The sequence below is a fragment of the Vidua chalybeata genome, chromosome 5, assembly GCF_026979565.1.
Source record: "Vidua chalybeata isolate OUT-0048 chromosome 5, bVidCha1 merged haplotype, whole genome shotgun sequence".
In the NCBI taxonomy this organism is placed as follows: Eukaryota; Metazoa; Chordata; class Aves; order Passeriformes; family Viduidae; genus Vidua; species Vidua chalybeata.
Window position 1 is genome coordinate 3,672,810 of NC_071534.1, and position 23,559 is coordinate 3,696,368.

A 23,559-nucleotide genomic window follows, 5' to 3' on the forward strand; every position below is an offset into this window, starting at 1 on the left:
AAAAAATAATAGCCAAGCTGTCAAATTTTATAGTCAAAACAGAGATGAACTTTTTTTTTCCCCAAAGCATACCCTCCTGTGAGGAAGAATTCATGCCTTTCAACACGACGGGGAACATCAGATCAAGCCTATCATGTTTCATTAGGCCACGTGCCATGGCCAGCGCTCTCCTGCTGCAGTCCCCTGGCATTGGGGTTAATCTTGGAGGTGCAGCACTGCCTGGCACTGCTGCAGGAGGCTGAGCCCCTGCAGCAGACAGGCTTCAGTGCTCTGGAGACAGGCTGATGTGGCACTGGGCCACTGCTGAATTACAGCAGGGACTGTCTGGGGCTCTGCTCTTTTGGCATTTAGATCATGTGTGGCATTTCACCAGTAGCCCAGTGGCACTCACAAACTCAAAGACTGCTGCTTGGTTATGCACCCCTTATCCTGTACAGGTGTTTTCAAAGACCTGACAACCTATACAACAAAGCAAGTTAAATGCTTTGGTATATAAAGAACGCTCCAGAAAACATTTTTATAAGCACAATGTGATTTTTTTTAAATATACAGATTTCAGATCTTAGTGCCACATTTTTAACAGCTGCAGGTATGTATGCACATGTAGGGGAATGGGTAATTGTGTTTGCTTCTCATCTTTTTATATGGTAAACAATGTAATTTTCCAAAATTGTGATCACATTCTGATCACGAAAGAATGCCAGAAACAGTAATATCAGAATTAGACGCTGTAATGTAAATACTTCCAGACAGAATGGAGAAAAATACACCCACTTTAAAGATGCAAACCGCAGTGACAGCTCATTATAGTTCTAGCATCATGTCCAGAAAATGAAATCTGCCAACATTATAAAAGCAGAAATGCAGAACTTCTGAAAGAAATTTTCTGCTGTGCACTGTTTTCTTATGAGCTGAACTGGGTACTAGGTATTAATACCCTCTACCACATGACAAATAGCTGCTGTTCAAGATCAATAAATCAAACAAAAATTAACAGACAGTTAGATGAGCGACAGTGCAATTGAATTATTTTGAAATGTGAATATTTCTTTCTGCAAATAATATGAAATAAATACATTTTGTGATGGATTTGATGTAAAAAAGTTTCTTCCCATTAATATAATTTTAGTTTCTTTCTGGTTGAACTTCTAACCAAAGTTGCAGCCTGTGACTAGAAAAAAAAAAGGCAGTGCCCTGAATTATGTGCTCCTTTACAATGATACTGGCTTAAAACAAAGATGCATTTGTGCATGACATTAATAATAAAATATTTGAGGTGTTCATTCCTGTGACACCATCTCCTGTGTAGCTCAATCTGCAGTGGTGAAGTTGTGAAACCTCTAAGTACATAAGCAGTGAGCAACAGCCACCCATCTCCTCTGCCAGAAGAAATGCTCTGTTACACATGGGAAAAGCCTCCCTGTGAAAATCTTGCATGTTTGTGTGTGTTCCCCTTACCTATGAGTCCCCCTTGCACATGGTAGCAGGTCTTATGCATCTTCCCCATGAATAACTCCAGTCCAATGATGGCATAGATAATAATGACAAACAGCACCAGCAGGGCAATATGCAACAAAGGGACCATGGCCTTGATAATTGAATTTAAAACCACCTGGAGACCTGTAGAGAGAACAGAAGGAAGCACTTATCAGCAAGAGAACAAAATTCAGAGAGGCTATAAGTTGTACAGTAGTGTTTCAGTTTTATTTTTTCCCCCTCACCTGAACTCATTATCTTGATGATGCAAAGATGTACATTTACAGATTACCTCCTCCCAAAAGATCCCCAACATTTCAAGAATTTATCACTGCTTCCAGATCACACACCAAAGTGAAACCTTTATCTTACCTGTCACCAAAACACCCCCATCCTGAGGAGGGAATATGTCAGCTAGCTTGCTTGTTCTTGAAAAGCCCACCTAAGGTGTTGCACACGTGGTGTTGAGGAGAGTTAAAGCACAGGAAAAACAAGGAACAACCTGGCCTGAAGAGGGACAAGAACCATGATACACACCAGAGGGCAAATGCTGGGGTGCACAGAGCATGGGGAGAGGTGGCAAACTGGTCATGTCCCTACTTGGATGCTGGGGGCTTCCAGAAGTCAAGCCAGTCCCAGGCAGAGCCTGAGACACCCAAGAATCACCAAACCCATATTGAGTGAGAGTTCCCAGCCCTCTTAGGATCTTCCTGTGCTCCGCATCCACCTCATCCACTTCAGCCTCAACAGAGGGAGAGTCAGAACCAGCAGTGCTGGTTTTGTCCCAAAATTTATGGATCACCTTTTAACAGAGGTTGTCCAGAAAGGGATATGAGCAAAATATTATTACATGATTGTTAAGGTATGAGATTGTTGAAATCATGAGCAAGCCAGACATTCCCAGAATGGCCCAGGGAAGGTGACTTGTAGACAAGTTTTCTAAATCACTAAGCAGCTGTACCCTCAGATGCACTTGACTCAAGCTGCAGATTCATGTGCTTCCCTCTGTCTCCTTCTCCTCATTTTGTAAAACCAGGATAATAAAGCCAGCCTCATAAGCCTTTAGTAAAGATTTGCATTTACAAAGACTTAAAGTTATCACTTTGAGTAGGAATTATGGCAATCACTGTCACTGGCAAGTTATTAATGATGGAATATTGAGAGGCCTCTAGAAATCTATGGTCTACAAATAGCCAGATCAGAACAATTACAAGCTCATGATTTTGCAATGACTGAGAGCCAGAAGTCATTAATGTCTCCTGCAAATGCTGTCATCTCCTCAGAGAAGTTGGTATTAGCTGTGATTTTTGAAAAATGTGATTCATGAGTTGTAAATGTCTGTTATACATCTGCCAAGAGAGCTTGTGTTAAATAATAACTTTCAAAATCTAGCTAAGATCTTAGACTTTTTTTTTTTTTTATTTTCTCCCCAACTAATTTAAATACTTTCTAATGAGGGTGACACATCTCTTGACAAGCACTTTCCCTTGTAGGCAATCCACTTGTCAGCTTACAGCTAAGGCTGAGACTGCCTTTGCTCCACAGCCATGATGGAACACAACAGAAGCAACCAAATGTGGCATCAGCTGCCCTGGCCAGCAGCATCCCTCACTGCCTCCTAGCAAATGCTGGCTGGATTCTAACATCTCTCAGATGTCAGAACATTTTTTCAGGTGTCTACAGGTGGTTCAGGTATCTATCCAAAGGATATGCTGCTATCCAAAGGTAGTGCCATTCAGTATGAAACATTCTGGCTTTCTCAGGGACTCCTACATGAACTACATTACTGACAGCATCAAAACATCCTGCACAAGAGTGGGCCACTCTGCTTGCTCAGTTGCCTCTGGGTGTTTTTCTCATTAAGCAATATGTCTGGGGGAAAAAAATTGCTGTGTTTACATGAGGCAGTCAACCTTTTCCTCTAAATGCCCACTTCTTTCAGCCTACTAATTCTAAATATGCACAGAAAATGAAGTGCAGTCAACACCAGCATTGCTCCAATTCTTTACATCAGGAATGTTACATTCCCCAGAAAATTAAAACAATATCTCACCTTCTCCCAAACGAGGTCAACAGTATAAGAAATTTAAAAGACTACAGATGGCTGCAAACCTGAAAGAAACTCCCACAAACTTTGCAGACTGAAATAGTTGTTGCTTCAAATAAATCTTCACAAAAGCAAAGAAAGGTCTCCCTTTTCAGTTACTTTAGGAGTATTGTTAATCCAAAATGTAGCCAAGCTTATGAGGTTAAGAGTTCTAACATGTAGGTTTTTATGTAATTTACCCTTAATTATTAATTATTAATTAATTTTAACATTCATTGTAGGTTATACCAGTACTCTTGAGAGAGTACTGAGGACAGACAAAAAGATGAACAAAAAAGCTCTCTCATTTTAAAAACAGCTTCATTAACACCCAAGCCATGAAAGTGCTTCAGCCTACTACAGATGTCCAGAGAAGAGAGTATCTGCACAAGGCAACGCCCTTTGTGTTAACAAAGCAGTGTTTGTGAAAACAAAGCTTTGCACCCTAAACTTGAGATGATATTTAGATGGTCAAGGGGAACATGGACCACCAGAAGATGTACAGCACCTTCAGCCAGCTTAGAGAAAAGCTTCTTGAGGATAATAAGCCGGCTTTGAAGAGGACATGAGGCACTGAATGCTTTTAGCATGAATTGATGTGTGTGCTGTGCAGTATCCCTTTAGGGCAGCCTGTTTTTAAATCCAGATGATTCCAGTAATAGGCAAACTTAAATACATTACCATCAAAGTATTCAGAGAGTTCCTAAAAGCTAAAAAAACACTATGTGGCAACTTTACAAACGCCCTCAGGAGATGTAATGGTTGCTATCTGCAGAGGGGCAAGAGATCCATGCACATCACCAGGCTCCCCACACTGCTGCTGAGCTCATTGCTGCAGCACAGCTGCTGCCTGCAAATTGCTTCATTCTGTCAGGCAGCTGCTTGCAGCACAAAGAGAGAGCTGCTGCAAGGAATGGCACGAGGAACCACGCACGGAGACTCAGCAAACTCCTTGTACTGGCAAAGGGGAGAACAGGGAGAGCAGATGAGGAGGGATTAAAGGACGGGAGAGGAGCCATGGGTATGTGGAACAGAGCCACTCTTTTAATAAAAGCCTCACATGCTTCAAAACACATCAAATCTGTGTTCTGAAACCCCAGAGGTGCAGACATGTTCCCGATCAGACTAAACCAAGGCGAACCACCCCCTTATAAGCAGTCACAAAGAATTTTCTAACCCATGGTGAGAATTCTACACACTTTTATGGGCTCTTTCTCTGTGCAGAGGAAGAAAAGAGAGTTCAGCCTATAAAAGAATGATTTTTCTGTCCCAACTCATGTATGCTCTTAATCTGTGCATGGTGCAATACATAGGCATCACCCCACATGGGTGTTCACACCATTGCACATCTTTGGCATTTTTTTCTCCCTTGTGGAGGTAAGGCTTGCACTCCTAGCAGTGAGCTGTGCAGCTGATAATCATAATTAAATCAGAGTGCTTGGTGACCTGATCAGACTGCAGAGCTGGCCTCTGGATTTAAAGGAGGTGATGCCAATAACTGCTTTCTACAGCAGAGCCAAGTTTTTACAGCGCTGCTTGCAGAGGCTGGCAATGTCAGCACTGGCCAACCATAAACACAGGGTCTTGAACTTAAGTCCTGAGAAGTAAATATAAAAACAAAGGATTTTCAAATATTTGGCAATCTAAATCTACTTATTTGTGTGCTAGACTCTCTCCAGACATCTGTTAAGGTGAAACATCTGCCTTGAGGAGCTCACTCCAGGCTGGACACAGAGAGCTGCACAGGGATTAGGGAAAGTGCAACAAAAGGGATTGTTTGCACTTTTTCAGCCCACACTTTTCATCTGTTAATAATTGAAGATCTTAAACAATTCTTAGTATTTATTTTAAAAGCACTTCAGTTTACCTTTAAAAAAAAGTCCTCTTGGCTCTGTTCTGTTGGCTGACACTGATTCCATAAATGTTTTAGCAAGCAAAACATGCTAATGCTGTTCCCTGGGTTCACAGAATTTAGCATTTATTTACACTGATAAAACATTTAAAATATTTATTACATGGGAAAAACATTGCTTTTTATACCAGGTCAAGCCCTTTTCAACCTCTGCATTAACCCAAAAGTTTAGAATACAACTGGGAAGAAGAGGGACTATGAGAGAACAGAAGAAAAAAACTCATACCAAGTAACATTGATCTTTCTCAAAGCTATGGGAAATGCACTTTTAGGGCTGCTGCAGGTGTTTTAGAGCTATTATATGATGCTGTGCTTTTCTCTCAGGAAGATGATGAGAGGGGCTGGCTGCTGTCTCATCGATTCAGGCAGTTATTGAAGAATGCACTTTATCTTTGAGCATGTGAGTGTTTGCACCTAAAGCAATGGGATTACCTACATATCCCCTTGTGTACTTACAAGCTTTTTTGGATTTCAACCAGTGTTTAGCAAGATGGCACAAGAAAAAGACTCGGCTGCTAAAATGCACCTGGCATTGTTGCATTGTGAAACACATCCAAGGAAATTAATGGTAGGTTTGCTAATACAGAATTCCTCTCAAGAAAGACATGCCTATAAAAAAATAAGACAATTCTTAGAAACACCTAACTTGCCTTTTTTGTCAAGACTGTTAACTTTCAGACCTGAAAAATCTTTCTGAGACTGATTCTGCCAAGTTTTTTTCTTAAAAAGATAATATCTCTTCTTTGTTGCACAGTGGTGTTCATAAATTCCCAATTAATTAGTGCATGAGTGTTAATAATCTCACATTTCCTGCCCGTTTTCCCTTAGGTTTCCTGTCCTTTTGTACCCTTCATATTTCCCACCCTTTTTTCTCTCCTTTTGCACCTCACCTTTCCTGCCATTTTTCACTTCACGTTTCCTGCCATTTTTTCTCTCTCTTTTTCTTCCCTTTTCCCCTCTATTTAAATAATTCAAATATTGGAAAAGGAGGATTTCCTCTGAATTTAAACCCTTAAAACCTGGGGAAACAGGGATTCCCTCACATTAGGATTATGAAAAGGGCTGTCCTGACCCTCCTCATCCTCACTGACCACACCTGGGGCTGCCCTGACCCTCCTCATCCTCACTGACCACACCTGGGACTGCTCCAATCCTCCTCATCCTCACTGACCACACCTGGGACTGCCCTGCCCCTCCTCATCCTCACTGACCACACCTGGAGCTGTGATTTCTCAACTTCCCAAAGGCTTTTTAGATCTCATCCTGACCCCCAGCATTACAATTTATTTTACTTGCAAGGACACTCAGTGACCAGGAGCCCTGCTCTTGAAGCAGTCAATGCACTTTTGGAGCTGCTTGGGCATTAGCAGTGCCATGGCAATGATCAGGAGCTAGCAGCTTTTGTCCAAGGGGCAGTGTGTTTGGACACTCAAACACTGCACCTTTCAGTCTGAGCCATCCCTTCATCTGAGCCCATTTTCTGGGCTCAGGCTTCTGCCTGCTACCTGCTTTGGAAGTGGTTTGTCATGACTGAGTTCCGCAGGCAAAGCTTAAAACATTCTTAAGACATTGATCTCAGAACTAACACTCAGGCCTTGCTAAGCAGAGTTCTCTCTCACAATTTTCACGTGCCTTCAAGTTTTGGATCAAACTTTGCTGGACAGGGCAGTTTCCTGTTCCCATCATATTTGTAGTTCAGGTCTTCAGAGAAAGCACATCCTGAGTCTGCTCTTCCATTGGTTTTTCAGGGCTGTATTTTGCCTGCACCACAGGGTTGCCTGAACCAGGGGAGTGAGCAGGCACAGTCTCATATAAATGACCTCCTAGAAGTGAGCAGGAATAAAAGGGAAAGGAGAGGACCATCCATCCTCTGCCTTCCTATACACACAAAAAAAAAAAAAAATATATATATATATATATATATATACACTTCTTCATATTTAAGGCAGTGCCAGGGGTGTGGGAAGCAATTCTTTTCCTGCTAATACAGTTCAGAAGAAAACTACTACTTTATGCAAGCAAGGAGGAAGCAGGGGAGGATTTGTGACTCAGCACAGGGCCTGAGTCAGATCACTTCTGGGAACCAGTGGTAGAGCTGATGCACCATCCCCAGCCACAAGCAAGGTCTACCCACAAATCAGATTTATTTCTGACGATGCACTGAGAGACTGCCACTACAGTTCTATTTCCAAAGCACAAGCAATATAACCAGTAATTTTCCCCAAAGTGGATGTTTATCACTTAATAAATGTAGACATTGGCTAAGAAAATTGAAAAATATTAAATATTCATAAATATGAAAGGTTTTATAGCAATTTCAAAGGAAGCCTGGAAAACAACAGACAGTTTTAGCACAAAAAGGTCCACAGTCATGGCAAGATATCTTAGATAAGTACATCTACAATGATTTGTGAGAAAAAACACTTCTTCACCAGTGTTGCAAAGGGAAATCATATCACACAGTTCATTTAAGGACAGCTGTACAATAGCAATTTAGGGAGGTAGTCTTTTTCTGTCTTGCTGGATTCTCAAAATCTTAGTGGCAGATTGGTAGATAAAGTAAATTCAGTGGGTGTAGTGCAGCATTCTTGGGGCTGCAGATGTCATTTATATTTCAAGAATAAGAGGGAAAGTCTTGGAATAGTAAGGAAAGACACAGCACAGGACAGAAAACTCGTTGATGTGAAAAGAAATAGGAAGGAAAATTTTCAAGCTGCAGGGTGACTACTTTGGACTAGGCAATGCCTTTTAAACATATACAAGCACTCAATTCAAAACCACGTGCTGAAAAAAATAGAAATAAAGAAAGTTTTGGCATCTGCTTATGTTGTTCTCATTCCTGCCTTTTCAAACCATGCCTTCATTGACTTCTCAAACTGAAATAGTCACACACAAGGGGATTCATGCAAATGGGCATGTGGATGTGAACACAATTGTTTTATGTTTGCCAGGTCTTGCAATACCACCCTTGCCTCATCCTTTGAGGCGAGAAAGGATCAACAGAACAAAACCAAAAGCCGCAACAAAACCCAGCTCTTCTTTTTGGATCTTTTTCTCTTGGGAAGCAGCTCAACTTGAGCATTGTCTGCCTGCCAGAGTGACCTGACTTAGGCAGAAAATGCAGCTTGTCCTGGTGGCCACACAGCCCCAGCTTGAGGAGGATGCTTGGATAAATGCACACATGGCTTGGGCTCCTCAACTCTCTGCTAGAAGAGACCTCTAGTTCCACTCACAGAAGTATCCCTCTCTCCTCCTGGGGGGCTTTTTTTTTTTTTTTTTTAGTAGCCTTTTGTTCAAAATATGTAAGTGTCCACTTTCTTATAAAGTTGCTTGGTGACTAGAAAGACTTTCTTCATCTTTCCAATTCCAACATAAGAGGTAGCTCCTGCAAGTTCAGCCTTGCTCTCTAACCATTCCATTCTAGCTCAGTTCAGCTGAGGATGAGATCCAGGCAAGATCTTCAGACTTTAAATGTAAAAAAATCAAACCCAAAAATGGTGTGGTGTCCCTCCCATGCAGCTACCTGAATACAGAGGAAGAGCATGGAGAGAAAAGCAGCAACTAAGTGCCTGCAGACAATTCCACATTACAGAAAAAAAAGGCTGTCTTGAACAAAACCAAAATGAAGTTCAGTGTGCAAACTCCAAAGCTATTTTGAACAAAGACCACAGAGTGCTGCCAAGTAGTCTTACACAGAGTGGGGAGGTTGAGGTCAAATACTCTCTGCTAGACAGAGACTTCTAAAGATGGATTAAATTTAAGGCAGGTAAAGGGCCTTCAGGAGCCCTGGCAGTTCCTAGGCCAGCAAGGATCAGCTGTCACTTTTTCCCAGGAAATAGCTTGGATTTTCTGCTGACAGGATGATCATGGACAGAGAAAACCATTCATGGGGTCACTGCAAAGGTTTTATCTGTTCTTAACCACTGTGAAGGACCACAGAAAGGAAGAAGTTTTCTTGGCTCCTCTTCCTACAGAGCTATCCAAACCCAAAGACGATCTGGCCCAAAGACTGCCCCAGTTCTCAGTGAAATGATCCATCTCATTTCAATTTTTTAAATTTCTTCATATGCAAGCACACCTGTGACAGGGAAAAAATATTTACAGGGGGAAATTTTGGTCTAGTCCCATGCCAGGACTGGATTCAATCAGAAAACTTGGGTAGGAATATGTCAACGTGATGTACTGTCTTCAGTCTGGACAGGTGAATGTAAGAAAACAAAACCCAAGCCAAGCGTTAAACAACCTCTGAACTGAGATAATGATAGGAAAGCCTTGTCTCAGGATGTCAAATGCTGTTGTGTGCAGCTCTGAAAAATGTCCTAAGACATGTCCTAAGGAAATAGTTTTGCAAACAAGGAACTTTGAAGACCTGGAAGTGCTAAAGCCTCATGGTAGCAGAAATGGGCTCAAAGCAATTGGGTCTCAATCATTTGAGTAGAATGACTTTTGGGTTACAAAGACCTTTATAAAATTGTTAACATTTTTACAGTTTATTGACAGAATTCCTCAGGTAAGTGGATATTAGTCTCCTTTCTCTATTATAAACAATAAAGAGTATTTTATCTGTTTGATGTCCTTCTCCAGATGTTCTAACTCATCACTTGTGAACAGGTTCAGAAAAGGCAAAAGCTTAAAAGTTAACAAATGTTAACAGGGATTCTGTAAATGTAGAAGTCTAGCCAGGGATGATAAGATTACAGTTTTTTACTACGTGGAGAAAAATATATTAATGAAAGAAATTGATCTTCTTGCAGGTTAAATACTCCAGCAAACAACAAGTGGCTTACTATGAGCTACACGAACTTTGAACTTCTCATGATAGAAGGATTACAACAAAATATTGGATAAAATCTAAAACTTTGTCTAGATGACTGTGTAGAAGTACAGCACTGTATGTGACAAATAAAAGGTTGTATAGCCCTGGAGAGGAAAATTGACCCAACCTCTCAACTTGGGATAGTGCTTAATGAGCATAGATGGGACTGAGCTCTGGAGAGACACAGTGTGGCATTTTCAAATCACTGTCATGGAGGGTTTTTAAGAGAATTTTGAGAATGTAGCAATAGAAACTACCTGATCAGGTAATTAAAGAGATGCTCCAAACCCCACAATGTGTGATCATTGCTGTGTTACTGTCTTGATGCACATGTGGGATTTGTTTTCTCTTCCTAAACAACTGGGAAAAAAAAAAAAAAAAAGACACAGCCAGACAAATCTGAGCAACTCTGACTCTTTGTTTTAAGAACAAAGGGTGGATTTAGGGACTTAGAACTCAGTGGTTAATCAGTCCCATCTCAGAATACCTAAAACTCCAGCCTTCTTTCTTTTTCCACACTAGTAAGACTGTTGCTTTTGATTTTTATAAACCTGATTAGATTAAAACTCTCTTGCACACATCAGATAATAAAATGCTTTGGGGGAAAAATGCTTTCTGACATAATAAGCAAAACATCCTTTAGCTCACTAGGCAGCTCCAGTATGTTTGGACAGAAAAATTAATGGTTGCCATTTTCACAAAGTTGTACTTTTCAGAAGAAAGAATGGTTCTTTATTGGTATTTGCTTTCTTTGCAACACTCTTTACAACTTGCACAGTTCAAAGGCTTTTGGTACAGATTGTGTATATGTTGCTAGAATGCACTGGAATTAAACATTTAATTTTTTTAAATTTTCCTTTTAAATATAATAAGCTGTCAAGGGGGAATCATAAGGCTCTACTGCTGCAATCTGATCAGCTAAATAAAGTTCTTAACAGATACAGAAATCTAAAAATATAAATCTGAGAGCAATCTGACTTCCTCCAAAGTAAAGTTTTAAAGTGAAATAATCTCAGCACTGGAATATGAAAAGCAAATGTGGGCTAAAGGCTTGAGTTTAAATTTTCCCCTATATTGTGAGGGGAAGGGTGAGACTCAATCCTAAATTCTTTCACTGGCTGCTGTTCATATTAAAACCCAAAACTGTTAGATTTAGAACAGACCTTTGCAAAACCCATGTGTATTCATACCTGGATCTATTGGTTTGACTTTTGGTGACCAAGACATCAAACCTGACTAAAAGGAACTTTACCCTTTGGTAATTTTCAGTACAAATAAAAGCCAATGTACAGCAACAACCTTCAAGAAAATGCCAACTGTAGAAAAGTCCTGAACAACTTATTTCAGGGAAAAAAAAAAAAAACAAACAGGACCAATCACCAAACACAACAACCAATGCAAAAAAATAAAAGAGAGAAATGTCAGACAGGCTGCTAGCTTAATATGTGATAATAGAAAATAATAGAAAATAATATTATTTAATAATAATAGAAAATAATATAATAATAGAAAATAACCACCCCCATCAGATTGTACTTGTAAGATGTGTAGCATTTGATATGCCCCAGTTCTCACACCACTGCCTTAGCCCTCTGCAAGGAGGCTGTGTGGTTGAAAGATGACATGCTTGAAGAAAGTTTAGAGAGGATTTTTTGTAATCCTGTAAAGAAATTGAATTTCTATAGCCATTTCCACTGCTAAAGAAAACAACATTTAGTACGGCCTATGGAAAGAAGTGACAAAAATAGAATTTTTATAATTTCTTCTATTTCTTTTATCCCGTGAGCTACATTCTGTCAAAAATGCTTCTGATGTAAAACTGTTGAGCAGCTTTAGCAGTACAGAAATTGAAAAAAAAAAAGATTCTTTGCAGAGGGTTAGCAGATGTTTTCTGAATTGTGATTGATGTGGCAGGGCAAACCAGAAGATAATCTAAAACTGAAAAAATAAGAGGCATAGCTACTCTACTCATAAAAAATAGTTGCAACAAAGGGCAAAACACATATGGGATAAGTTATTGTTACATGTGTTAAACAGGAATTGGATTTGCTTCTGGAAAAAAAGAGAGATTAAGAAAGATATCTGATCTCCTTCCCTTTTCCTTGGCACAAGGAAAACTTAGATAAAACATTAAGAGACTGGGCAGGTTAGGTGGGCTGTCATTTCCATACTTCCCCATGATCAGAACAGCAAATTTGTTCCATCAGTGAACATCTTAAGCATTGAAAAGTTTATTAGTTGTTCATACCAGCCAACATGCCTGTGCTCTCATCTAGCACAGTAACAGCAAGCAGACATAACTAAGAAGGCAGTACCTAATTTCAGAGAAATCTACATTAAAAAGGAAGGTTCTCCCATGGATTTATGCTGACATTGAAACTTAAAGATATTATTTCCTCATTTTTGCCTGTATTTAATTCATGCTTTGGTTTTTTCCCCCCTACTATAGCACTTGAACAAGGATGCATTATTATTATCAATTCAGACTATCACTAAAAAAAAAAATATTGGAAGGCTTAAAATGCATTCACTGGTTGAGAGCACTGTCTGACTGATCTGCTGCTCTGTGCTTTGCTCATATTTTGATAATGCTTTGTGAAAATCACAACAAGGACCACAGGCATCCACCAAGGCTTTTGGAAGGCTTGGACAGACAGAAGTAATTCAAATGATGCCAGAGTGGTGGAACATCCATATACCATCCTGTGTCCTGAGCAAAACCTATGAATTCTCCTGTGTCCCACTTTTGAGTTGACAGCTACCCAGTGTGTGTGCCAGTCACATCCTTGGGACATGATGAGAAAGAGAAAGTTAGAAAGTCTCATCAGGGCAGCAACACATTAATAGACACACAGTAACTAGAGAAAATCAACAAAGGACTTCAAATCATTACTTACAAGATCTTAAATTAATAAGCAATGCAAAATTCAGCCAACTGAAATCAAAGTCTGCAATGGCATTTGTTGTAAGCTTGGGATGACACCAGGCGCAGCAGAGGTGTCATCTGGGAGAGAACATAAGAAAAACCCAAAGCAGTTCGTGCCCTTACTACTTTGATGTGGAACAGCCAGATCTTCCCTCCCCAGCGTGGTGACAGCAGCAGCCAGCAATTACAAGTGAGCAACTGGGAACCCAATGTGTTCCTGTTTGTACCAGTTAGCTGCAACCTGTACAGATACAATGCAAACTCTTCTGAGGAGACAGCAGATGGCATTCTTAGATTTTTAGTTGCTTCAGGACAAGCATCTTGGTGGCGTGGGCTCCCTTTCAGACCTGTGCCCTACACCCAATCTGAATAACTTAGGGCATTGCTTGAAGAATGAAAAATGGTACTAGAAATGTCTGATCCATGCAGCACCCTTCTGGAAATTCCCTTACTAAGCCAAGAGAGATATTTTTACTATCTCCCTGTCTGCTCTTTGATGTCAGCATGGGGTTTGTTTTCTTCATTTGGAAGGGACTGCCTACACCCTGATGTGGTCCCATATTATGATACTGGGATTTCTTCTGTTGTGAAGACATGCTGAATAACCATGCCAGCATGCACTGTAACTCGTGGGATAAAGGCTGAGGCAGTTATTGGGTAGATTTGTAGTCAGTGTTATTTTTATAAGAGCTACATAGACAAGATCAAATAAATATTTCCCTGCTTTCACTGGTGTTCATGAAACATGAGAGAAATCTTTATTTATCATATTTATGAGAGAAATATTTTCTCTCTATTTTTCTCTCATATTGTTGAGAGCAACAACATGCCTCCGTGAGTAATCACCCTTAACAAGATGAACCCCTCTTTGCTACTGCTACACAGACTTAACTTCTTCTGCCATAAATGACATCATTCTGCAGGCTGTACCTCTCAGGGAAGCAGGCTTTGGTTCCTGATTGTGTAATCCCTACTCACAGGGATGATCCTTACCTAAGGGAGATGCTATGCTGGAATCAAATTACTCCCTTGAGTAACGGTGACCTAAGTAAATAAAGGACTTGCAAGCATGTGTAGAGCTTGCAGTTAACTATGAAGAAACAAGCCTAATGAGGACATTTAGTTCAGACTGTTCTATCCTTCCTAATCCACTCCCTCCCCATTTGTAATGAAAGCAAAACAAATTGGCCACTTGAGATTAAAAACAGCGAGGCAAGGACATGGGAAAGGTGGTGCAACTTCCCCTCTCATGGTGCTGTATGTGCTGGAGAGATGGCACAGAGGGTTAAGAAGTCTTGTTCAAGAATGAAGGAGAACTTCAGGGATCTGCCTGAGAGCACGTTTGCTACAGCTTCTGGACCTCAAGAGAAAAGGAAGGGGTTTTTTTTTTGCAAAATCTGACATTATTTAATGTAACAGCAGCAAATTTTAAGGCAGAACTAATATTTGGAAGCCAAATTTTGCCTAAATGTCTATGAAGTAATTCCCTGTGCTGTCAAGGACCTTTATCTTGTAGGTTTGGTGGCAGTAAACTGCTAAGTACATTGTTTCCTCCTTATAAGCTTACTGTATTCTTTAGTTCCTACCTTTCACACTTGGAGAGCTCTGATCCAGCCACTTCTCCTATCTCCTCCCACTGAAGGCAAGCCACAGTCCTGCACTGGTGTTCAGGTCATAGCACAACCTCAGGAGGGCAGATTTCAGTCCCTTGCTCCACCAGTGACAGTGAATAAAAGCAAATCACGTGCAAGACACCCCTGTCAACTGTACATTGCTAGAAGCATACACATTTTAAAAGAAAGTGGGCTTCCTTACTGCCAGTTAGCATTTCCTTAAGACTTAATACCTGCTATTCAACATATGGAAACAGCCAATGGCTCAACATTTCTTTGTCTTATTCCAAAACCACATGGTTATCGAAAGAGATGCCATTTTGGATTCCTTTAATTCCCTGTGTTTATTACCTCAATGACATTATTTCCTCAACTCTACGTTGTAGTGTTAATTTTCTTTCACAGAAGGGAAAATAATGAGACATTACAGTTGAAAAGTTTCACTGGACACTGAAAAAAAAAAAATCCCGAATGCAAACCAGATAACTGCATGGAACGTGCTTTGTTTCAACTGCTGCAAATTGGAATCATTGCAATGGGTTGAGCTGTGCTGTCTCAGTGGCTGGGAAGGGGGAGGGCAATCCCAGGCCACACAGCCTGGGATGGACTAGGGTGAATGTCACCACTGCACACTGAGATACAGAGAGAGAGCTGCTCCAGGTCCTGTTGTCACCCTCCAGCAAAATGGTTTGGCAAGCCCCACTTGGAATCATGCTACAAATAAGAATAGTGTGTTTTCCCTGGGAAAGAACATTTGAGGGTGGTTAAGCATCACCTGGGCTTTACACAGCCCAGGCAGAATGGCAGGTTCCAGAGGCAGAGTGCTTGCAGCAGCAGCTGGGCTCTCTACATGGTGCTTGATCCTTCCTAGCTTGGCCCAGCCTTCTACACACACCAAGCAGAGGGGCTCCGAGGACGTTTCAACTACAAACAAGTTCAATTTGGCTCCTAGGATAATTCAGGTGTACAAGGATTATGCAAGATAGAAAATGTTGAACCTGTTCCCCCCAGTTAAGTGCACTACCTCTAAATCCAGTGTAGTGGAAGACAAAGCCTGTGCTATAGTATCAGTTTCTAGCTCACAGCATTGAGAGCTCTTCTTATGGGCAACAAGCATCAAACACCCATTTTACTAAAAATCATTCAATAGCAAATTACAAGTCCTGGAATCAAAGATGAGATAGTCTTACATTAGAAAGATGACCATGGTGGTTCTGACATGTCTCTGCTGTCTTAAACTTAAAAGTTACTCTGTATTTTGCTGCAAATGTACGCCCATATTTATTTTCAGGAGGAGGAATCACTGAATTATGAGCCCATACAGACAGAATTCCCCGGTGATTTCAAATTATTAGACTAGAACATATCCTTTGAAAAGGGGGAGAAAAAATATTGCCAGCCTTGGTGTTAAGAACAGTCATTATTGGAAAATACAGAGTATAACCTCAATATCTTGTAAGCATTTGAAAGCTTTTGCTCTTACTTCTCCACAAAAACCTGATTGTAATTTAGCACATGCAATATATTTAAGCAGTCCCACACACCTAGAGAGGAAAACATCCAGTCCTATCACACCTGTGATTTCCTTGCTTCATCTACATGCAATAATATGGCAAATTAACAATAAAGACAACTGGGCAACTTTGCCAATCCAGCATCTCTCAAATGTGCAAAACCTGTCCTCATGCATTTATTCTCCCCATAGAGCCCTCAGGGTGAATTTTACTTCTCATCTTCATTGCTGTATGTGGTGAATGTGGCACCAAATATATAGACCTGGATGGCTCAGCTGGATCAGGAACACTGCAAGGAAAGGCAGAGTATTTTCCTACCTGTTACAAAGTCCAAAGAAATATTTTAATTCCAGAGGGTTTGGGATAAGGATAGAAGATGACTGTGGCAATGAGAAAACACTGCAATAAATATGGGGTAGAGAACACTGCTGAGACTCAGAGAGCATTATACATTTTAAGAGAACATTTCAGGGCAGATTACTAATTGCAATGAGAAAGACCAAAATCTAAAAATGTCTAAATTTTTCATCCACCTTGTCTGAAGGTGCCCAATTTTCTCATAAACTCAAGAGTAATCATGGACTTAAACATAAGCATAATTTTGAAAAAGTATGTGTTCCAGTTAATTATTTAAATGCACATAAAAGAGTCATCTCTAGGCATTTACACATGAAAATTCTGGTCTTATTTGATTTCAACTCAAAAATGTACTCTGCCAGTTGCATGCTGCTGTGTCACTAGCAGAAGGACATTGCATTGTCATGGGGAGGGTTTGGTTTAGGTCCTTTTGCTCATGCCTTCTCTTTCCCTGTTACACAATTGCTGCATCTCCACGTAAGTATTGGTGCTAGAGAGGTACCTACAGTGCCTTTGAGTAACTCTCCTGCTACAAGACTCCAGCGAAGCTTGAACACATCACAGGCTTAGCTTTCTGTGGTTTTAAAATAAAATTAAAAGAAAAAAAAATACATTATGGCAAGTTTTTGTTCCAGTGGAACAGTTAAGTTTTCTCTCTAGCTTCATTAAGAGTAGCAGGGTCTTCTGCCCACATAAATCTTGCTGTCAGCAGAGGACCTTGCACACAAATATGCAGCATGGCAGCTACTCAAATGACGTGACTTCCAAATTGTCTAGGAGAGCTTATCAATTAAGTCTGGCAAATATCAGATAGACAATAATCTGTGGCAAAAATGCAGTTACATTAAGATGAAGTACAACATAAAAGAGAATTAACAGAATGTATGAGGTGGTATAATTGAGCAGCGTGAATAAAGGTGATAGAAATGGAATTTAATAAGTTAAAAGAGCGTGAGCTAGCATGCGTAGGAGTAACTCATTGCCCTTTCCAATAGTCAGGAGTGATTTTCTTTTCTAAGTGGATCATGTTTCTTCATTGCCCAATTGGATGTTTCTTTTTGCCCTCCTGGAGCACAAAATGTTTAAAACAAGTTTTAAAATATGTAATAACATAAAACGGAGAGGGAAGAGTAATCAACAGAAAACTCATAGCACAAAAGGGCTAACTTGATTCTGTCCCTAGAAAGCTTTACCATACTCTTTACAATCCTGCCAAAGGAGATACTGGGTAAGTTTCCAAGACACTGAAGTGATTAAGTTTCAGTAGACATGCTGATTTTGCACTTGTCTACTAATGTCCATCAAGGGAATTGTTTTCCTTCTCTCTCCTTTCTCAAACTACTATATTAATCTTAATGCCACACATCAAGACAGGTGCTCTAAAAGACGCGTGAAGTTTTCCTTACAAGGAGACTGCTTTGGTACTCCAGCAGTAAAGTTCTTTCAGCAACCAAAATAAAGTGTGCACTGCAAGAACTGTGTTAATTTGACAGTAACAGAATAGTTGAACAGTGAAATCTGGCCTGTGTATCCACGATATCAAGTTCTTAGATCTCATTTTCAATAAGACTTTACTACAATGAAACCTAAATAATCCATGTGCTCTGCAAAATAATCACCATTCATCTACACATTAATGCCAGGCTAGAAGGACTGAGTGTGGACCATTTTTCCAGAAGCAGTAGGACTTAAAAAAAAGTTGTGAGGAAAAAAAAGTTTGCTTAATTAGCTCAAACTCTATTTTGTACACAAAGCAATGGCCAGCACTGGGGTGACAGCTGTGGGAAGTATCTAATCTACTGCTCTGCCATACACCTCAAACATAAGAACTGTACCTCTCACTCCAAAAAAGGTTTCCTGGAAAAGAACTCAAACTATTTTAAAAAAGAATCTAACACACAAAAACCCCTCACACCAAACCCAGCTGATCCCTATGGAGTCTCTTGGAAATGTGTAAATACTTAGCACTATTTTTTTAAGTTATATTGGGGACCCAAAGACTTTGAATTCAGTGCCTTTGAAGGCTTCTCCCGTGATGGTACAGTTGGTTTTTGTAACATGGATTAAAAATGTCTGTCTTATCTTTTGAACAAAATGTCTGTTTTCTTCCTTATGACAAGTGGTCTTGTGAATGTCCACATAACCACAAAGCATAAAAGTGTCATCTGTTCTCTTAAAGATTATGAAACATTGATGTGCCCACAACCATCATCCAGATGTAGTGTTCAGGCTTTGTTGAATTCATGATCTCAAACCCTTTTGATTTTAGGAGGCACTAACGTAATCTGGGGCCTTGGACAGTTTGATCCTAACAAAGATTGTCAAAGGTACCTTTTTGCTTGTCTGCCCATGGGTGAGCCAACTTTGCTTGCACATGAGCCACTTACTGCACGGACAGTCCCCCATTTCTTGGTTGAGATATTTACTGGCAAGAGACAGCCAAGTCCTAGAAATTAAGCATGCATGGAACTTGGAAAAAAGGGACTGTGAGCTCTTAATATCCTCTATCCTTCTATCTGAGGCTGTTGGATTGTTGTGTTGACCGAAATGTCTAGCACTGGTAGCCAATAGGAGACATAAATAATTAGAAGCCACTTCTGGAAGTGTTAAATCTTGAACTTTTGTTTCCAGCTCTCAATCTGCAAAATGCAGACACCGGTGATTTACTTCAGAGGGCAATTAATATGTTTTTCCCCTACCTCAAATCAAACTTATGTGGAAACTCTCTATATGCTGAGATGGGTCTTTAAATGCATGGACCTGAATACAAAACATGTCCCTCTTAAATTGGATTCTTTCCTATGGATCGAGCCAGAGACAAAAAAAATATCCATGTAAACTCCCTGTGACTCAGAAAAAATGATTCCATGCTGCAAGCCAATCTCTCCACCTCAGACAAACTATTTCCCAAGACCAATTCTAATAATTTTAAGATTTGCATGCAAAAAAATTCAGCATGTGTTTCAAAAATTTGTTTTATAGGAATCATTGTACTTTACACGCTTTTTTCCAAATAGTGGTAAGTTAGATCTGGACCTCAAGCCAAGCAGCAGATGTTGGAATTTCCATGCAGAAGGTGGCTGCCAGTGACCCAGAGGATCCCCTCTTACTAAAGAGCTGCTGCTTCCATACAGAGACTGTTAAGTGAGAAGGAATTGCAGTGTATGTTACATTCATGTAATTTTAGGACAAATCTGTGCAGATTTTTTTCCTTACAGGGGGAAAGCCTTCTGCATTTTGGAAGGGCAAGGAAGCAAAAAAGCATTTCTTTATAAATGGCAAAACACCGCAATGTTGGTAATTCACCCACTGGTGTTCACGATGCCTCAGGGACAGAACTTGAATGGGACCTGAGACTTGGCTTCTGAACCTCTGCACTAAACTTATGTAAGAATGTAATTCTGTAACGTGCTATTTATGGTTCACTTAGGCAATCTTATCTAAAAGGCCTCATGAGAAAAGTTATGCTCTAATACATATGGATGCGATAACATCTATTCTAGGCTAATCAACAGGCATTTGTACAACTAAAAAATGCCCAGTCAAGATTGAGGCTGCATTAGCTGCAGATTTCAGCTCTTTAAAGCCACACTGGCCCCCAAGAAGTCTGGTTTAACAAATATGTTCCTAGTCAGAACCAGAAAGGCTATCTTGTCAGATGAAGTTGATGGTTTGCTTGCTTCACACTGCACTAGCATTTTGCTGTCTAGACCAAGTGGTTGTTAGTCTGCACCAGGCTGCCTGGCTCTGTTCTGGTACAAATTAAATACTCCTTGATGAGAAAACTCACAAATGGACTGTTAGATAGTCTATGCTGGGATTGAGATTGGATATGAACTGCTTCAGGCTTGGTTCCCTCAGCTTCCTCAAGTTCTCCAAGAGCACCAAGCACACAGCCAAGCTCAGTCTGTATCAGAACAACTGATATCACAGAGTTTATGACAACTCAACTCAAGGTTTTCACATGACTAAGGTTGGAAGTACTTTAAGATACCAGTCTAGCAAGATCCTCAAATGAAAACAAAGTGCTCCCTACAGCTATTCTGGAGAAGATTAACTCCTTTTCTGCTCCCAACATCTCTCTTTGCTATAATCATGGAAACCAATGACAGTTTTCAACCACTTCTCTCTCCATAAGGTAAACAGGTCCCATCCATAACAAACTCTCAAGCAAAATGATATAATTTTCCCACATTGTCATGTCCATATTCCACCTCCACAATGGAACTACCAGACTTAGTTACTCATAGCTTCATTGTAAACAAGAAAAGGGATGAAAGTCTATCAAAGGCTGCTTGAGGACTTTCTCAGAGGCATTACAAATAATTTAAGCAAATCAGACTAACTGAGAAGCTGAGTATGTCATTGTTCTGTATTCTGCTGCTTCTAAACTGTTCCCAGTTCTCTTGATCTGAACATCACATGCAAAGAAGAAAATACAATTTTAATGAAAAAGTTCCTCTCCCTCCAAAATCAACACACATGACCATACAGAATTTCCATCAAAGTCAAGAATTTATAATACAAAACCTCACCATTTAAAGGATTTTATGCTTGAAATCACAAATCTCCTGGATCTTCTTCCTCTTTCATTATTTAAAAAGGTTGCACAATCAGACTGACATACCATGAGACTTCCATTCCTTTTCAGCTGTGCTTTGGCCATCCTTTGATTAATAGCACGCTTTTCACAAATACATACATTTGAAAAAAAGTCTTCCCCCACACACCAAAAATAACCTGTATCGTGCTCCATCTTCAAAATTGTTACAAAAAAAAACCCTTACAAAAAAAACCCACATCACAGACATAGCTGAAAGGAAAACAATGGCATGACTTACTAGGAACTCCAGACACCAGCCGTAGTGGACGTAATACTCGGAAAGCCCGCAGTGCTTTAACATCGAATCCGGCACCTTTTCCTCCTATTGAATTCCCTCCATCTGCTTTGGTTGCTTGTTCTAAAATTGCACTAAAAAGCCTGCAAAAAGAAAGAGGAAACAATCTGTAGGCAGACAGCAAGGCTTGGGCTAAACAGGAACAGAGATCATCACCATCATATCACCCAAACTATCTCACAGACCTGTGAAGGGTGTCACACCTCTCTCTTGACATTCCCATATGGTGGAGGAGACACAGACTCTTCCCCATATGCAACAGCCTATTGGTGATGTCTACACCATTTGCAAAACACTTGTTTCTGAAGCAGACATAAACATGACAAAAAGCTCCTCCTTCATGTTCCTCCATGGCTTCTTGCAGCCTGCTATGGGCTACCAACACTTTGTCATCTTTATTAACCAACAATCCACCTTGGGGGAGAAAATCATCACCCTTAATTAAGCCAATCATTAATTATCTGCCATTTCTTTTACAAAGAATTAAGATTCACCAATGGCACTGCAGGTAGAACTTGGCATAAACTCGAGGACCCTTCAAGGGGCAAGTTTTTAGATAGAGTGTATGCTCACACTGTGTGCTTGTGGATCCATTTGTAAATCCCCTGATGCTCTGGCTAAGGAGAGTGCAAAACTGTAGGAGTCTCATTATTAGAATGTTTTATTATACCAGCCTTAATGTTTTATCTTGGCTAATAGGAGTAGATGCTTAAGGAGAAGCTGTCTCACTTAGAATGCATTTAAAAAGGCAGAGCAAGAAAGAAAAGGCAATGTTCTTCTGTAAAAAACCTGAAGGCTCACCCTATCTGTTAATAAGAACATGATTTAATAAATTAGCTTTCAGGAAGCAGCTTCCATTTTTCTGGTAAAGCATTAGTACATTTGGGGGAGAACAGATTCCTCATGAATTTGCTAATGATATTGCTTTCAGCCTTGAAATCCTCAGCTTGAGCCCAGCCAAATTCAGCAAAGGTTAAAAGCTGTTCCAGCCTAAATGGATGTTTGGTGCTCTGTAAATAAGGCTTGCCTGGGAGTGGCAGAGACCCCTTGGTCTGTCGGGTGCCATGGAGCTGCCACAGACAACTTGAAAGAAACTCCCTGGGATGACAGAACCAGTCCAGATGGAGAGGCCTGGATCCAGCAGTGGTTTCTCTCACAGACTTTGCAGTCTGTGGTGCCCCTGCCAGGATCTCATCCATATCCCGACTGACACATTCCACAGAGAGTCCCCAAACCATGGGTCAAGCAGACACTGAGTTGGCTGATGGCTTAACAAGCAACTGCAATGCCTGCAGCCTGAAGATAAATCTGACTGGATATTAAAATGAAGATTCATTTACTGAAACATCTAAATATCTAAATCAACAGATTCCCCCAGCACTAAATCCACACAAAAACGTGGATTAAGGGATCGCAAATGTGAAATTCCTTTCTTAAGCAGGTTTTTGCTGGTTTTCTTGGTTTGTTTTTTTTTTTTTTTTTTTTTTTAATTCATACTGAGAGTCTTATAAAACTTGTCAGCTGTGACTGAGGAACTCCTAACTGGATCTATTCAAAGCGTCAACTTCAAGCACTGCAGAAAGATTTAACAGCTAGGTAATGAGCATGGGAAAAACTGTGTGTGAGGAGGTTGGATGCTGAGTTTGTAGGTGTTGCAGAAGCAGGAGACAGAGAAGAAAAAAACAGAGCCTATGAGAAATACTGCATTGACTACAGATATCACAGAGAGAGACAAACAAGGGTTGATGCAAAGAATGTGAATTATTGGAACGTATGTATTTCTTGAGCTGTGTACACAAATTATACAGTGGCAATTATCTGCTGGTCTTCATAATAGAAACACTGTAGGTCAAATTTGTACTAATATATTCTCAGTAAGTGACTGATTAAGCTCTAGCAATATGCTCTGTTTCACATTCAAACATTTCTATCTTTCTAGTCCACAGAATTCCATAATAGGT

The 23,559-nt window shown here is 40.2% G+C and overlaps 1 protein-coding gene across 2 annotated transcripts in view; it reads right to left on the bottom strand.

The window, feature by feature from the left end:
• The window catches only part of CACNA1C (calcium voltage-gated channel subunit alpha1 C), a 457,698-nt gene that overhangs the window by 164,069 nt on the left and 270,070 nt on the right, over positions 1-23,559 (bottom strand). For both annotated transcript variants that reach the window (XM_053943267.1, XM_053943268.1), the window contains exons 5-6: positions 21,542-21,681; positions 1,459-1,620 (exon numbers count right to left, since the gene is read on the bottom strand). In XM_053943267.1, coding sequence (XP_053799242.1) covers positions 1,459-1,620; positions 21,542-21,681 — 302 coding nt within the window. The remainder of the gene's footprint in view (positions 1-1,458; positions 1,621-21,541; positions 21,682-23,559) is intronic.